Genomic DNA, 18262 nt, shown 5'->3' on the forward strand with positions numbered 1-18262 from the left:
GGCTGCAGAAAATAGGTCTTACTCACATTTGTTAATCCTAGAGCCTAGCATTTTTTTCCTTCATTCAATGAGCAATTAATCTAGTGGCTACTACTTCCCAGGGTTCTGGCAAAACAAAGTTTCAGTCTTCATGGATCTGATATTCTAGTGAGGGGACTCCAGGAGATTATCTACATAGCAGACGCTCGAGATCTTATACTCATAATAAAAAATTCTAATCAAGCAAATGAAAGAGTCTTCTTAAACCACTGTCTAAGCACACTGTCTGGAACACTGCTGTGACTCACTTTTCCTTTAAACAACAAATATGGCGGTGACTAAGGCAACTTAAGTAACAGACTGAACTGCCCTCACCATGGATCCTGTGGTCTTTAGTAAATGATAATCCAATTAACTAGCAGGAAATATTTTTCCATATACATGGAGATATAACCTCATATTCAAATAATCCTCTGCAGCAGGAAGGGAATGAATAATAGCCCATTTAAGTGAACATTTTGAAAAGCTGTAGGAGATTAAAGATTTCTAAAGATACCTTAAGATATTATCACATTAGTAAGCTATTTCTCCCACTTAGAAACCCTATCCTGTTTATATTAGAAGAGGCAAATTGACATATTTCCTCTTTCCCTAATATGTACTTGGTAGGTAACTTCCTAAACAACTTTTATTCATGGATGATACAATAAATGATTCACTATTTTCCACAATAGGAATAACTGAGGAGAATAAGATTATTATAAGAAACATAAATCTTGAAATAACTGTGTTCTCCTCTCTGCTTTCCCCATTTAAGTTAGCTCTCTCCAATAAACATCTTTCTGGATTTCTAAATGTCTGGCTTTTTGCCTTTGCTGATCAACTTCTTCATGAGTTTTCATGATTTTTCAGAACACAATGTCCCTTTAGCCTCTCCAACCCCAAAGAGCTCTTCTACTTTTGAGGTGTGAATTTCAATTAGCTTCCTGAGCAACATCTCTATAAAGCTGTCTTGCAAGTGAATCAAACCAAACATGTTCGTTTTCCCAACCTGCAGCAAACCTGCTCCCTGACTGTGCAAGGGACACGGCTCAGGAAGGCACACCATCCTTTATGCAGATGCTCAAGCCAAAAATCTGGTGCCATCCTTGATTCACTCCCTCTCTTCCTTATCCTCACATTCAGTTGAGCTCTATCTCGTTGTTTCTTCTTCCTCAGTGTCTCCCAACTGTGCTGACTTTGTTACATGCTTACTGCCCTCTCCCTAACACAGGCGTTCATAACTTTTCACCTGGATGACTACTTGATAATTGGTCACTATGCATCTATGATTCCCATATCTGTCTAGCAGATAGAAGTGACCTTTTCAGAATATAAATCTGACCATGTTACTGTTCTAACCGACAATACTGAATGTCCTTCCACGGCCCAAAGAGCAGAGATCAAATTCCTTAATGTGGCCTCTGGGCCCTCAATGACCTGACCCCTGTCTACCCCTCAAATATCATCTCTCACCATACTTCTCGCCAACAGGCCATACCCAAATGTGTGGGTTTCTTGATATCTCACACTTTTAAACCTCTATGCCTTTGCGCGGGCTGCTTCTTTGGCTCACAGAACACCCTTTCTTCTCTGGGAAAAGAATCTCTGAGCCAGGTTAGCTTTCCCCTCTCTGTTTTTCACACTCATCATACTTTGTAACCACTTGCCCTACTCCTGTCTTCCCACTAGAATGTAAGTACTAGGAAGAGGAATCATATCTGTTTTGTTCATTCCAGTATTCTCAGCACTGAGCACAATGTAGTCAGAGTAAATACTTGTTAACTAAATGAGTAGTGCGATTCTAACTGAAAATTCACCATTAAGAATTGAGAATGAACATAATTATTAGAAAACATGGGAAATTTTCTCCCAAATGGCACAACTGGTCACATTTGATCTTTGGTGGGTATCTGTAACATTCCAGAGTTTAAATCCTGATTGTTACGTCTGTAGTCAAATTTGCAGTTACTCAGACCTATAATCAATCAGGCTGGTGTTTAGCTGCCCAAGTTGACATCCGGGCTGACTCATTTTAACTTGACTGTTTGAGGTTAGCTTCCTCAGCGGTTGTAGCAATGTAATTGTCAATCATTTGCCTTTTAGATCAGAGTTTAACTGACTTGGAGGAAGAAAACAACAGAAGACTTATTTTTTTCAATCTTTTAGCAGAAAACAATTAGTATACCTCCCCATAGATATCCATTTACAATTCTCTTAAATTACATATATGCTTCAGAAGAAAATAAAAACAGAGACTAGAACTCGAGGCTATACTCCTAAGTTTTTTGTTTTTTGTTTTCTTGAGACAGGATCTTACTCTGTTGCCCAGGTTTCCCAGGCTGGAGTGCAGTGGTACAATCACAGCTCACTGCAGCCTCAACCTTCTGGGCTCAAGCCATACTCCCACCTCTCAGCCTCCTGAGTAGCTGGGTCTATAGGTGCACATCACCACACCTGGCTAATTTTTGTATGTTTGGTAGAGATGGGGTTTCATCATGTTACCCAGGCTGGTCTCAAATTCTTGGGCTCAAGTGACCTGCCTGCCTCAGTCTCCCAAAGTGCTGGGATTACAGGCATGAGCCATCGTGCCTGGCCTATATTCCTAAATTTTTAACTTGTCCTCTGTAGATAAAATTTTAATATACAGTCTTTAAAAATAAAATCTGAGCTTTCCTCAAATGCTAAAAACTAAATAAAGCATTTTAACCTTTACTCCATTCAGTCAACAAATATTCCCCCAGGCACTTCAGCCTTGTGGTAAGTGCTGTGGGGGAATTATATTTTGATGTGTTTTATAATGTGCTTTGATTCTCTACTTCTTGTCACTCTGTGACCCTTCAGACAACAGCTGGCGATTCTACTCCTATGTGTCAGGAAAAGGTTCTTACAAAAGAACACAGGATAAAAATCCTGGGCCTTTAAGCTTCAAAGCCCAAGCCCTGAAAGACTTGGGGCATAACATTTTTCAAAACCATGTAATCGGTTGGAACATTTTTTCCACCCCCAGATTAGGAAAAGAATCTATGTCAAAAGGAAAGGAGCAAATATGAGAAGAGGGGAGAGAGGAGGTGGAGGGGAAGAAGATGAGAAGGGAGAGGAGGAAAGGACAGGACAGGGGAAAAGAGGAGGGGAGGGGAGAGCCAGAGGGAAGCAAATGCTGAGAAATTCATCATATGGGGGTCTGTTCTAGACCTTCTCACTCTCTATCCACCTAGAGAGAAAGTTGGAACCCCCAGGTAGGCTTGGGGGCCTAAGTAGATGGGAACCCATTCCACCTTTCCCAGTAGGGTTGATAAAAGCAATAAGACAGAGTGTTCCTGTGCTCGTCATTGTATCAGTTAAGAGTCAATGGGAAAAGCAGAAACAACCCTGAGCATGCAAAACTGAGGAGATTTAATTTTAATGGGGGAGTGGCTATATAGGTGGTAGAGAAACTGAGAAGCCAAATGGGACAGTGACAAAATCTAGAACTTAGCAGCTGTAGGAAGCCACTACTGTCCCTATGCTGACAGGACAATGGGAAGATAAGATGTTATTGAAGCCCAGAGGCTGAGGTCATTCAGGGAAGCTGGAACCACAGCAGGCCTGTGGTTCAGAGGGGAGTAGAACACTAAGGAAATGCAGCTGATGGTGATGATGCAAAGAAAGGTAGAGGAAAACCCTGGAATGTCCCTTCTACTGGCCCTTTAATAACTCACAAATGTCTCACAAGTATCAACCCTAACATGGAATCTAGTTGACTTGTGTGAGTCACCCTGTAGCAAAGCAAGGGGAGGGTGAGTCATGAGTTTGAGGGCAAACACATTCATGATGTGGAAGCAAGAAAATGTCTCCAGCAGGTATCTAGGACTGTGGACCTAAGACAGCCTCACAGGATCTCCATGACCCAGAAAGACCCAGAGGAGCCCAGAGCAAGGCATACATGACAGGGAAGCCTGAAGACTTGAAGGGGCCTTGGAGTTGGAACAAGGAAGAGACATCAGGGATCCACCTGGACGGGAAACTAAACACCAAATGGGCCCTCATACATCTCAGTGAATTGCAGCTTGGACAGAAGACAACATTGAGAAGAACAGACACTGACCCTGCCATAATGAGTTGATTCCATGGTACTGCTCCCTACCCACAATCTCATATCACTCGTGGATGATATGGAAGGGAAGAGGAGGTCATCTAGCAGAAAGGAGGCTGAATCCAAGTTCATTCATAGATAAAGAAAGGAAAGAACCTAGACCAAAGAACAGATCTAGTTCTTCATTTAAAAGACCCCACCGAATGTTGACAAAGGATAAACACATAACAGATGTCTGCAATGCAGTGAGAAACAGTTTATGTTAAAGGATGCACTGGGGCTGGAGATGCAAACAGAGAAATTCCAGTGCTTGCCTGCAAGGTAGGGCTTCCCAGAGAAGGCCCTCATAGACAGTTGATATTTCAGGGATGAATAGGGATTTAGCAAGCAGATGGAGGAGGGATCCTTACCTCCCTATATCTTCCTATATCCCTCCTATATAGGAAAGATATAGGATATAAGATATTGTCTTCCTATATCCCTCCAAATGCATGATTTTCAAGAGAAGTCCATATATTCCTTATATAACTATAGCCCATTTAGTTCTTTCAGAAACATGGCAAATCTCTCAGGGTTATCCTCCTTTTGATTAGTAAATGGGGCAGTCCCAGAGGGATAAGATGGATGTGGCCTGAGTCTCAACCCTGATGAATACAATCAGCAGCTTGCAGGAAATGAATTCCATATCCTTTTGTAGATTTGTTGAGGCCATTGCTAGAGTTTAGTCTTGAACTAAAGACAGATCTCAAGACATTCAGGTAGTCTCATAAAATGTGCAATCCGTAAGAAAAATATAGTTAAGCCATCTAACATATATTATCTCCACATTGACCAAACTTTATAATGAAACAAATCTCAAATTATCATGACATACTCTGATCTGTCATGACTTTCCTCAAAATACTGTATTTTGCTATTTTTTAAACAGAAACATGACTGTTGATTCACAAAGAAACTTTTCTATCACCCTTCTAGAAACAATATCCCTAAACTTAACTTTTATAATAGAATAAGAAATAAAACATATCATTGTTCTCTCCATTATTTACAAAATAGCAAATAATTGTATTATAGAAAACAATAAAAGTCATTGTACTGTTTTGAATTTTTTTTACCTCATTAGAGATGTCTGTTCCAGAGAGATCTATTGATACCAAGGAAAAGATGTTTACAATATATCCAATTCCTTGGGCAGTCAAATGTTCACAATTTCGTAAACTCAAGTAGTTTAAATTAGGGCAACTAAAAGAAAGTAGCATGAATTAATTTTAGCTGTCAATCATATTGTCAGTAAGCAATTTCTTCATATAAAAACTATCTCGGGAAAACAAATGGTATTGAAGCAAAGATTTTCCTTTACTCAACATAAAAGTAAGACTAAAAGTAGAAAGTAATTTGACATTACGAAGTTGCATGAAAGGGCAGTAGATTATTATATGACTTTCTTTCTGTTATATAGTTTCATATTGCAATTTCTAATAAGGAAAAAATATGTCACATATCAAAAACTATCATGTAAGTACCACAGTGAATGACCATTAAAAGTGCAAGTTAAGAACCCTACTTATCCCTTACAAGTTTGCTACAGGAATTGTACAAGACCTCTGACAAGAGGGGAGTCAAGAATAAACTAACCAGCCAGAACACCCCTTGGGAAATGCTGGAGTAAAGATAATCTCCTTGAAAAGGGAGATTAGAGAAAATCTCCTTGAAAAAGTACAGGGAAGCCACCCACATCTAGTTATTCATCATTTCAGGAACGACTCCCTCTCAGATGTAATTTAAATATAATAATATAATTTAAAAATTGGTCCAATCTATGACTTCAATGTCTTTCACATGGTTTCACTGAACATTTAACCAGCTTCTGGGCATCTCTGATGTTCCCCCAAATGTCATGAAATCTTTGCTTTTAGGTGTCTCATGTCTCCTGTTATCAAATATACAATACTAATGATATGATGTAAAAGACTGTTTTATCATACCGCTCAGATAGTTTCATAACAGAGGCATCACTTAGCTGCACACAGTTGCTTAAATTTAGCTCTCTTATCTTTATGCTTGCAGGACCATCAAGAAATTGCTTTAGTCCCATATCACCAATTCTGTAGGAAAGAGTGAGAAAAACTTTACATGTGATTCTATATATAAACATATAGAATAGTATTAAAGTAATAGCTACCATACCCAATATATTTCTAAAATAGCAAGTTAATATCTACATACTGGTATTTTGTCAATGTTTTAAAACCAAATTTGATTATATAGATTTTAATGTAATAAAATGTATAAATGAGAGGAATGGGAGAAGTATTAATTAAAATGTTATTTCTGTTCCTTTGTTCATAATTTTTAATAAGACAGATGGCCCTCAAGGTCTTTTTCTCTTGGGTTAAAAAGTGATCAAGTTAAGTAGTCCCTGATACCATTTCCTGCAAAAGAAAAAGATCAAAACTTAGGAGAGTGAGAACCAAGACTAACAGTCAAACTACTGCCATGATTTTGGAGGAATTTTCACTAAATACAAGGTCAATTTGCTGGATAGGAAACCCAACATGAGACCTTTGGCTTCTTTCCTTCTGAATCAGAGAAAACCTGATGCTGGAAGAAGACGTTGACCTCAGCCTTCCCAAACTATCCTAATCAGAAACTTCTTCTGTGTGTCACTGCCATACCCCTACCATGTTGATCTTGCTTTATAAATGGCTGGATGTCTGTTTGGCCCATCAGTTCCCTGTCTTCCATTGGGATCTTCATTTCTAATTCCATTTGAGAACCACCAGATCCTTCTAAGAAGCATTTCAGCAAATAAAGCAGGACAGGAGTTTCCACCAATGCAATCCTAAGAGGCAGTTTCACAACAGCTCTACAGGTGGGCGTACAGATGGGAAGAACATTGGGAGCAAAACATGCTGATTGCTGACATCCGTTACACCCTCTGTTTGTTCAGATTTGCAAAGAACTGAGCAGTTAAGGCAAAAGATATCCTGTTTCAGCTGAATGAGCCATAGTAGGTGGATGTGATGCCTGCTGTGCCCATCAACCTTCCACCTATAAGAGGGGGAGTGTGCCAGCACCTAGGAAAGCAGTTAAGGATGTGTGTATGTGTATGTGTGTGTGTGTGTGTGTGTGTGTGTGTGTAGAAATTCATATTATAGTCAAGAAAGGATTAAAAGTCAATGGAAAAGATTACTGAGGTAATGATCCAAATTAATTGGTTAATGCAGTTAGAGCCAAACCTGGATACCAAAACTATCCATGCTGTGTTTTTTCTTTTTTTTTTAATACACAAGCTGGGGTTTCATCCCTAAAGATTCAGACTCAATAGCTCTAAAGTGGGGCTTCGGCATCTATAGTTTTTTTTGTATGTTTGTTTGTTTGTTTATTTTTGAGACCAAGTCTCGCTCTGTCGCCCAGGCCGGAGTGCAGTGGCACGATCTCAGCTCACTACAAGCTCTGCCTCCTGGGTTCACACCATTCTCCTGCCTCAGCCTCCCGAGTAGCTGGGACTACAGGCGACTGCCACCATGCCTGGCTAATTTTGTGTATTTTTAGTAGAGATGGGGTTTCACCATGTTAGCCAGGATGGTCTCGATCTCCTGACCTCGTGATCTGCCCACCCGGGCCTCCCAAAGTCCTGGGATTACAGGTGTGAGCCACCACGCCCGACGGGCATCTATAGTTTTATTCAGCTCCTCAGGTGATTCTGACAACTTAGGATTTTTACTTTTAAATTCTTTTAAATACGTATTTTTAATTTATCTTTTTGTTGCTGATTCCCATTGCTTTGTAGTGAGAGAATACCATTTGTTGATAAAAATAGTTTGAAAGTTGCTAGAACTTGCTTTTAAATTTTGTCCATGGATGATTTTTTAAAGGATTGATGTGTGTTTGAGAAAAACATATATTCTTTAACTATCCAACTTACTATTTTAGGTTTAACTCTTATATATACATTTTAAAATCTTAAAACTCTGATACTAAGCTTTATCTTTTTACCCTATATGTTATACTTTTTCATCCTCCCTCTGTTGTCATTTCTTCGGAATGATCTTCCAGCTTTATACTTCTCTCCTCTGTGAGTTCTAATCTGCTGATCAGCATTCCATTGTTTATTTCAATAACTATATTACATCACTTGTTTCTAAAAGTTAGGTTTTTTTCCCAGATAAATCTAATTGTTTTATCATGTTTGGTTGTCTGCTCATATTTCTGATTCCATTTTTTATTTCTTTGAATATTTCATACATGTTTACTTAACAATCCATGTCTGACAATTCCTGTATCTGAATTACCTGAAGGTCAAATGTATTTTGCCGTTTCTGTGACTCTTTCTCATGGTGACTTGTATCTTTGCGCATTTTGACAATCTTTGAGTTTGAGCATCTATTTATTTGATCTTAATCTCTAGCCTGAGAAGCTTTGTGCTAACTTCTTCCAGGAGCTCAGGAACTACCTACCTGAGACCACTCTGTCCCTCTTAAAGAGGTACAAACCCTGCAGAAGTCAGGTTCTGCCTCCCTACTTTGAGTCTTGCTCAGAGCTGATTCTCTCAAAGGCAATTGTCATAAAATTTGTGCTCAGAGCTGCTCAACCTTTTATGTTTGCTGGCTATTCACTATTCATCTCAAGGAATTTGTTCATTGAGAGAGTAGAAAAGAATCAGGGGATTCAGAGCTACTGGATATTTCTCTTACTCTTCGTGAGCTCAGCAATATATTGAAAATATATTTAATCAAGGATCTGAATATTTTTGGCAGAGCCCTTTGAAGTGTCTCGTCACCTCTACTTCTGGAGGCAGAAAACTTCCATTTAAGATTAATTAGGCAAGGCGCAGTGGCTCACGCCTGTAATCCCATCATTTTGGGAGGCTGAGGCAGGTGGGTTGCCTGAGGTTAGGAGTTCAAGACCAGCCTGGCCAACAAGGTGAAACCCCGTCCTACAAAAATACAAAAATTAGCCGGGGATGATGGTGGGCACCTGTCTACTTGGGAGGCTGAGGCAGGAGAATCACTTGAACCCAACAGGCAGAGGTTGCAGTGAGCCAAGATCGCACCACTGCACTCCAGCCTGGGTGACAGAGTGAGACTCCATCTCAAAAAAAAAAAAAAAAAGATTAATTAACCTGCAGAAGCCTGCATGAAATACAAGAATGAAATTCAGTTTTATTTCACATATTCGTACAGATAGAATTAGTTGATACACACTTGTGTATGTACTGTGTGTGTGTGTGCGTGTGTGTCTCACTGTTATTATTACTATGTAACAAATTGATCCAAACTTTGTGGCTTAAATGGCAAACATTTATTATCTCCCAGTTTCTGGACCTCCGGGATTTAGAAGTGAACTAGAGTGGTTCTAGCTCAGGGTCTCTCATGAGTGTGTAGTCAAGATGCCAGCTGGAGCTTCAGTCATCTGAAGGTTTGACTGGGGCTGTAGGGTCTGCTTCCAGGCTCACTCACATGGCTGTTGGCAGGAGGCTTTAATTCTTCACTGGCCCTTGGCTGGAGCCCTCATTTCCTAATCCAGGTTTTTCCCATTCCAAACCCTTATATCTCCCCCAGCTCCCAATGACCCATGCTGCCTCCCCATTTTAATAACAGGCAACATAGGTTGAGATTCTGTGTAGTGGGCCAGTGCAGTGGCTCATGCCTATAATCCCAGCATTTTGGGAGGCCAAGGTGGAAGGATAATTTGAAGCCAGGAGTTTGAGACCTGCCTGGGCAATATAGTGAGACCTTGTCTCTAGAAAAATTCAAAAATTAGCTGGATATGATGGAGTGTGCCTTGTAGTTCTAGCTGCTTGGGAGGCTGAGGCTGGAGGATCACTTGAGCCCAGGAGTTCAAGGTTACAGTAACTGTGCAACTGTACTTCAGCCTGGGCAACAGAGCAAGACCTTGTCTCTAAAAAATATAAATAAATAAATAAAAGATTCTGTGTAGCTTAGATTATTATGCTGTCTTGTGCTTTCCCAAATATTAGCCAACTTCAATGTGGATCAAGTACTATTTTGTGGATCAAATGCTATTTTGTTATTATCTGGCCCTATAAGATTATAAGAATTCTACATAGGTAAGAGTCTGAGCTACCCACCGGGTAACGGGTTTCAGCAAGAAACCTCTTGATCCTTGGCCGGGTGCAGAGGCTCACACCTGTATTCCCAGTATTTTGGGAGGCTGAGGCAGGTGGATCACTTGAGGTCAGGAATTCGAGAACAGCCTGGCCAAAATGGTAAAACCCTCTCTCTACTAAAAATACAAAAATTAGTCATGTGGGGTGGCACACACCTGTAATCCCAGCTACTCAGGAGGCTGAGGCTGGAAAATCACTTGAGCACGGGAGGCGGAGGTTGCAGTGAGCTGAGATTGTGCCACTGCCCTCCAGCCTGGGCAACAGAGCGAGACTCTGTTTCAAAAACAAAACAAAACAAAACAGAATTTGCTCCTGAGAATACCAGGAGAATAGTCCAATAGTGGCCCAGCTAAAGAAAGGATTTCAGTAAGAACCCACCCTCTGTCCATTTGTCAGAAATTCTACACAGAGGAAAAATCTAACCAGTACCCAAGAGGAAAACCTTCAATGAGATTGGTTCTTCATAAGCAAGTCAGAAAGTCCATGTGGGAAAAGATCATGTTAACTGAACTAGCTATGGAAACCCTCAATAGGAAAGGTAGCCTGTAAGTATTCCTGTGAGTTTCCTTAATTTTACAAGGGTCCATAATTCCTCATATCCTGAGCTCCACCTACACCCCATAAAATCAACCTGGGTTGGGAGCCCCTCTTTCTTATAACCACAGAACTCTGCACTTACCTCTAACACGTGGACTCTTGACTTTCATGTTTACCCTACGAACCATAAGTTCCTTAGGAGAGAACCTGGCACATACTAGATAATCAACGTTTCTTGAATATATTACTGAATGACTCATTACCTTACACAATTTGCCAAATTCAACACAGTCAGTTGCTTCAAAGGTGAAAGGGATCTGAGGCTGCTGTCTGTTATTCCCTTGCAGTCAGCCATATAAATGTGACTGAGATTTGGATAATTCTTGTCTACAGATTTGAAGGATGCATCAGTAACCCTTTTATTTCCTGTTTTTAAAAAACAGAAGAAAAGACAAGTATTGTATTTAGAATGCCACAAGAGTAAAAGTAAACGATAATGCTGAACCACATTTTTAATATAACAGACCTTCAAATCGGATCTTTCTGAGTTTACAAGTAGAAAGAGCTTTGAAAGTACAATCGGTGATATGCGGTGCACCAGTGAAAACCAGCGATGTAATACGAGAGCATTTTTCAACTAAAGCCTTCAGAAGAAAAAAATGATTAAATTAATCAAGTGTACAGAACAGGTTTAGCAAGGTAATGAAGTCATTTTTTTCTTCAATATATTAGAGACAGACATGTTAACTATTAATTTTCCTAATTTCAAAGAAAACTGGATTTTTCAATACATTTTAATACACCTACATTTGACTAATGTGGAGGAATCAGAATTAAATCATGTACTAAGAGTATGGGAAAATATGAGAAATGGACTACTGAAAAAAATTACTACATTTGGCAGCTTAGCATGGAGAACTAAACTCAAAGTTTGTGCTTAGGCTATAACATCACTAAAAAAAATCCTAACTGTGAAACAAGGTTTCTTAGGATATTTAAGGATTCAAATGTTTTCAAGGGTATGTGCATGTGTGGAAACTTTTAAATGATTTTATTACTATTTTAAAAATAACTAAAATGAAAAGTCCATTCATATTTTTCAGTAATTCAAGCCATTAGAACATATACCTATCTCATGGGACAGAAAAGAAAAGGTACTTCCCAACTACCTACTTTTACACAGTTGTCCGTCAGAGTTGGCATGTCATTAATGGTAAGATGCATAACTCCAGTGCAGCTGTTTGCAATGTACCTGAAGCCTTGGACTGAAATCTGAATTGTACAGAGTAGAAAATAATGGGAGAATGCATTAGCATGATAAAAACCCAAGGGAGTAATAACCAAAGATACATCATAATTTTGTTACTATGTTTTAAAATTAACCATAAAATATGGCAGACACAAGAGGGAAAGAATCTAGTCTTGATTTCTTTTTTTATTATTTAATTTTTTATCGAGGTAAAATTTACATAACATAAAATAAGCCACGTAAGCCAGATGCAGCAGTGCATGCCTGTAGTCTCAGCAACTTGGGAGGCTGAGATAGGAGGATCACCTCAGCCAGGAGTTCAAGGCCAGCCTGGGCAACACAGCAAAACCCTGTCTCTTTAAAAAAAATTTTTTTAATTAAAAAAAATTAACCACTTACATAAGTTATTTAATCATTCATAATGCTGTGCAACCAGCACCTATATGTAGTTCCAAAACATTTTCATCACCCAAAAGGAAATCCTGTACCCATTAAGCAATTGCTGCCTATACTCCTTTCCTCCTGGCCCCTGGCATCATTAATCGGTGTCCTGTCTCTATAAATTTACCTATTCTGAATATTTCATATAAATGGAATTATACAATATGTGGCCTTTTGTTCCTGGCTTCTTCCACTTAGTGTAATGTTTTTGAGGTTCATGCACATTGTAGCATGCATGAACACCTCAATCCTTTTTATGACTGAATAATATCCTATTCAATGGAAAAACTATGTTTTAAAAATCCATTAATCTGTTAATGGGTATTTGGATTGTTTCCATCTTTTGGATATTTTGAATATCTACATGCATGTACATCTATTTGTTTGAATATCATGTTTCAATTCTTTTGGGTATATATTTAGGAGGAGAATTGCTGGGTCATATGGTAATTCTATGCTTAATTTTTAAGGAACCACCAAAATGTTTTCTACAGGGGCTGCACCATTTTACCTACCCACCACAAATCTATAAGTGTTCCAATTTCTCCACATCGCCAACACTTATTTCCCATTAAAACAAATTTCATTGTGGGCTTGAAGTGGTACCCCATTGTGATTTTCATTTGCATCCCCTTAATGAATAATGATATGAGTATCTTTTCATGTACTTGCTAGCCATTGGTATATCTTCTTTGGGAAAATGTCTATTCAAGTTATTTGCCTTTTTTTTTTTCCAGTTGGGTTGTTTGTCTTTTTGTTGTTGAATTGTAAGAATTCTTCATATATTCTGGATACCAAATCCTTATTAGATGTACGATTTGAAATTATCTTCCATTCTGTAGGTTGTCTTCTCATTTTTAAAATCATGTACTTCAATGCATAAACACTTTTAAGTTTGATGAAGTTCAGTTTATCTATTTTTTCTTTTGTTGTTCATGCTTTTGGTGTCATATTTAAGAATATATTGCCAAATCCAAGGTCATGAAGATTTACCTCCTATTTTTTATTCAAAAGGGTTTATTATTTTGGCTCTTATATTTAGGTTATTGATCATTTTGTGTTAATTTTTATACATAGTGTGAGGCAGGGGTCCAACTTCACTTTTTTTTCATGTGGATATACAGTTGCCCCAGCACCAATTGTTGAAGAAAGTATTCTTTTCCCCATTGAATGGTCTCAGCACCCTTTTCAAAAATCAATTGGCCATAAATGTATAGATTTATTTCTGGACTGTCAATTCTACTCCATTGTTCTATATGTCTATCCTTATGCCAGTGCCATACTGTTTCGATTACTGTAGCTTTGTAGTACCGATTTCTTTCTTTTCAACTATCATTATCCACATTAATGGAAAGAGCAGTGGCAGAGAGTGTCTGAAATAATGACTGATTCAAAGATCAAAATATTTGCCTATAATGAATTACCTTAAGATAATATGTTATTTAGACTGCATTTCCTGTAACAAATGGACACAGATAGGAAATCAGATTGTGTTCAGATTCAGTAAAGGGAAATTGAGATGCTGCCCAGAAGCAGACAGAAGGGGAACTCCCCTGAAGGGTCATCTCCAGAAGAGTATGACAGGGAGAATGAGGAGCAGCAGCTACAATGGACCTCTAGGGAGACCTTTGGAGACTTCACGTGCGCCACCTCTCACTAAAGGTGGCTTCCAAGGTTCTGTCATCAGAGCCTCCACCTATTCAGAAAGGACTAGCCAAAAGTTAGGGAACTGAGTGTCATAGCCCCAGGACAACCAGAGCTCAACTCAAATGTCACTTCCTTAGGAAGTGTCCCTGACCCTTAGATTAGACCAGTTTCTTGTTATATACTTACATCACCAGGTAATTATCATAACTACAATTATATTCATTTTATGATTGATTAGTTATTAAATGAATCCCCTGTATACAGCTCCCAGCATGGTGCCTATAACAACTGATGAGATAATTGAGTAATATTATTACATGAACAAATGGAGGAATGTATGAATGGCTTCTGAGAACCATGTCTATTCAGTAGGTTCCCCTTCTCAGCAGACACTAATAATATGAGCACCCAGACAAAAGCCAGTGGAATTTTTATAGCTATCGAAATAAAAAGAAAAGAAAAAAATGCTAAGGGAAGCCCTTGAAACCAGGGGCTGAGCATACAGGCCTGATTTGCTACAGAAGCCAGGCCTTTGGGTTGGATTATATTTGGACAATTTTTCTACATTTCTAGTGTTTTTCTATTGTGCTACAGAAGCCAGCCCTTTGGGTGGGATTATACTTGGACAATTTTTCTAAAGAGACTTTGGGAAATATGTTTCTAAAGCCTGAACAAATTTATGGCAATTCGTATGATGGAGTGCAATACAGTTACAAGTTAATGTTTTAGGAGAATAACTGAGCTCATGATATCATTTAAAAGAAAAAGTTGATTATATAAGGCCTTGCTATACAAAATGTGGTGCATAGACCAGCAGCATAGGCATTACCTGGGAGCTTGTTCAAAGTACAGAATCTTAGCCCACCACCACTGACTTAGAGGCTGCACTTGAACAAGACAGGTGATTTACACATAGACATGACAGTTTGAAAAGTGCTAATCGGGAGGAAATGAAGAACAAAAAGAAAGTATGTTAGTCAGGGTTCTCCAGAGAAACAGAACCTATAGGATATACTTACATCCAAGTATATATACATACACACACACACACACACACACATCTAAGTGTGTGTATGTGTGTGTGTATGGAGAGAGAAAGGGACAGAGTGAGAAATGTATTTTAAGGAATTGGCCATGTGATTGTGGGGGCTGGCAAATCTGAAACTGGTATACCAGGCTAGTAGGCTAGAAACTCAGAATTTCTACATTGCAAGTCTTGCAGCAGAATTGTCTCCTCTTCAGGAAACCTCAGTCTTGGAGACCTGTCTTTATTCTTAACATCTTCAACTGAATGAAATTCACCCACATTACAGAGGGGAGTCGACTTTACTCAAAGTCTACTGATTTAAATGTTTATCTCATCTTAAAAATAAAAACAAAACAAACCTTTGCAACAACATTTACATTGGTGTTTGACCAAACAACTAGGCACTATAGCCTAACCAAGGTGACTTAAAATTAACCATCACAGAAGGAAATACACCAAATGCTAATAGTGATTATCTCTGAAGAGTGGAGGATAGTTTTCAAGTTTTCTACAGTGACCATGTATAGTCAGAAAAAGAGAAACAGAAAAAGGCATCTTTGGGGAAAAGATAGTATAAGGAAGCCCTTGGACAGTTTTTGAATCATCTCCTACCATAGACCTCTCCTTTCAGGGAAACACTAACTAATAAATGGCCCATGACTCTTTATAACTCTTCCTGCAATCTGTGTGTGCCTTATTTTCCTTCAAAGAGATGCTCAGGTACTCTTTTTTTGAATTTCCTACTGCGTTGGACAACTATGAGGGGATGAATGAATTAAATTTAGGAGTAAGATAAAGTCTGGGAAAGAGTGCAGAGTTTGGCAACAGACAAGACTGAAAAGGATTCCAGGCCGGGTGCAGTGGCTCACGCCTGTAATCCCAGCACTTTGGGAGGCTGAGGTGGGTGGATCACGAGGTCAGAAGATTGAGACCATCCTGGCTAACATGGTGAAACCCCATCTCAACTAAAAATACAAAAAAAACTAGCCAGGCATGGTGGCACGCGCCTGTAGTCCCAGCTACTCAGGAGACTGAGGCAGGAGAATCGCCGGGAGGCGGAACTTGCAGTGAGCTGAGATCGCACCACTGCACTTCAGCCTCGGCAACAGAGCGAGACTCTGTCTCAAAATAAAAGAAAAGAAAAGGATTCCAGGTGGAAGGTAAGCACAAGCAGAGGCAAAGCAGTGGGAGTGCTGGTCTTGGCTGAAGTGGCAGGATCACTCTTGGGATGAATAAGAAAAGTTGAGTAGGTAAGGAAGGAGGGAAAGCTAGTAGAAGACTGGTAAGGCAAGAATGAGGTGGTTTTTTTGTTTGTTTTTGTTTTTTTTTGTACTGCCACGAATTCTTGAGTAAACTTTTTGTAAGTATCCCAGAGCAAAGTCCAGGGGAGATGAATGAGCTTTTCAAAACATGAACAGAGGAGGAGAGAAGGATGCTGCGTTTGGAGTTAGCTGGGCTGGTTTTGAGTCTGGCTCTACCTCTTTCTTGCTTATAACAAAAAGCAGCTTAACCTCTCGACTCTTAGTTTCCTCATCTGGAAAATAAGCATAATAATACCCATTTTGGGAAATTCTTGAGAAAACAAAATGAGGCAATGTATATAAAAGTAATTAGCTAGCATAATGTCTGGCATGTAATATTGGTATCACTTTTCCTGTTATTGTTCTTCTGGGCATATTTTGCTCCCATGGGAAAGAATCAAGAAGCAGGGGTAGGGGGTCTTGAGAACTCACTGTAGTGCAGCCCTCTTACTGCAAACAAAGAAATGGGATTCAGAGAAGTTGTGTGATCGGAGAACAGGTTCTTTATCTATTCCTTACAACGTGGCCCCAGTGCTGAACATGGTGTCTGACACAGAGTGGGTGCTTCAGAAATGCTGAATGAATGAATGAATGGATTATCTTGAGTCACATAGCAGTGGCAGAGCCAGGGCTAGAGGCCACCTCTTCCTATTATGACACAGAACCCCAGGTTTGAGAACTGTTTTTTGTTTGTTTTAAATTTTTTTTAATAATAATACTGATATCCTATTTTAACATTCTTTTTTTATTATTATTATACTTTAAGTTTTAGGGTACATGTGCACAATGTGCGGGTTAGTTACATATGTATACATGTGCCATGCTGGTGTGCTGCACCCATTAACTCGTCATTTAGCATTAGGTATATCTCCTAAAGCTATCCCTCCCCCATCCCCCCACCCCACAACAGTCCCCAGAGTGTGATGTTCCCCCTCCTGTGTCCACGTGTTCTCATTGTTCAATTCCCACCTATGAGTGAGAATATGTGGCGTTTGGTTTTTTGTTCTCCTTATTATTATTATACTTTAAGTTCTAGGGTACATGTGCACAACGTGCAGGTTTGTTACATAGGTATACGTGTGCCATGTTGGTTTGCTGCACCCATCAACTCGTCATTTGCATTAGGTATTTCTCCTAATGCTATCCCTCCCTCAGTCCCCCAACCTCTGACAGGCCCTGGTGTGTGATGTTCCCTGCCTTGTGTCCAAGTGTTCTCATTGTTCAATTCCCACCTATGAGTGAGAACATGCAGTGTTTGGTTTTCTGTCCTTGTGATAGTTTGCTGAGAATGATGATTTCCAGCTTCATTCATGTCCCTGCAAAGGACAAGAACTCAGCCTTTGTTGTTTTTTATGACAATTCTAAATTCCCTCCCTTATTCCAGACCTTAGTTCATAACCCTAACACTAGTTATCTCTAATAATGGTTTCCATAAAATATACAATCTTTTCTCTCTTGCTGTCTTTGTAACACGTTATGACAAGATTTCCTGAACAAGAGGGAAAACGATAGCAAAAAGCAGCCACAGCTGGGTGATTCCTTAGAACACAGCCCAAAACTTGGTGCTATCAACCAATAAGATTAGTATCCAGAAAGTTGGGGGTGGGGGGTAGGGCTCTGAGAAGGACTCTTTAGCTTTGTCCTGGCATGAAGTCCTTAGTTTCCTACACAGTTTATATTAGAATATCCAAAAAGATATTTGGCTAATATTTTATGACTCACATATTCCTCCCAGAATCTTTTAGGCCAAGCAACCATTAGTTGTCCTTTCTCTTCCTAAAATAATGGAGATATAAGTCTGAAATTAAAAATTCCTCTCTAAAGGAAAAAGCAA

At 39.2% G+C, this 18262-nt stretch overlaps 2 protein-coding genes across 6 annotated transcripts in view; one reads left to right on the top strand and one right to left on the bottom strand.

Moving 5' to 3' along the window:
* FAM185A (family with sequence similarity 185 member A) overlaps positions 1-18262 on the top strand; it is a 183385-nt gene that overhangs the window by 138764 nt on the left and 26359 nt on the right. The gene's annotated exons all lie outside the window — the stretch shown is intronic.
* Positions 1-18262, bottom strand: part of FBXL13 (F-box and leucine rich repeat protein 13) — a 269907-nt gene that overhangs the window by 64144 nt on the left and 187501 nt on the right. For all 5 annotated transcript variants that reach the window (XM_063667682.1, XM_054494956.2, XM_054494957.2 and 2 more), the window contains 5 exons: positions 11937-12035; positions 11290-11407; positions 11027-11189; positions 6079-6198; positions 5209-5335 (listed from right to left, as the gene is read on the bottom strand). In XM_063667682.1, the coding sequence (XP_063523752.1) occupies positions 5209-5335; positions 6079-6198; positions 11027-11189; positions 11290-11407; positions 11937-12035 (627 nt within the window). The remainder of the gene's footprint in view (positions 1-5208; positions 5336-6078; positions 6199-11026; positions 11190-11289; positions 11408-11936; positions 12036-18262) is intronic.

The sequence above is a fragment of the Pongo pygmaeus genome, chromosome 6 (genome assembly GCF_028885625.2).
Source record: "Pongo pygmaeus isolate AG05252 chromosome 6, NHGRI_mPonPyg2-v2.0_pri, whole genome shotgun sequence".
Taxonomy (NCBI): domain Eukaryota; kingdom Metazoa; phylum Chordata; class Mammalia; order Primates; family Hominidae; genus Pongo; species Pongo pygmaeus.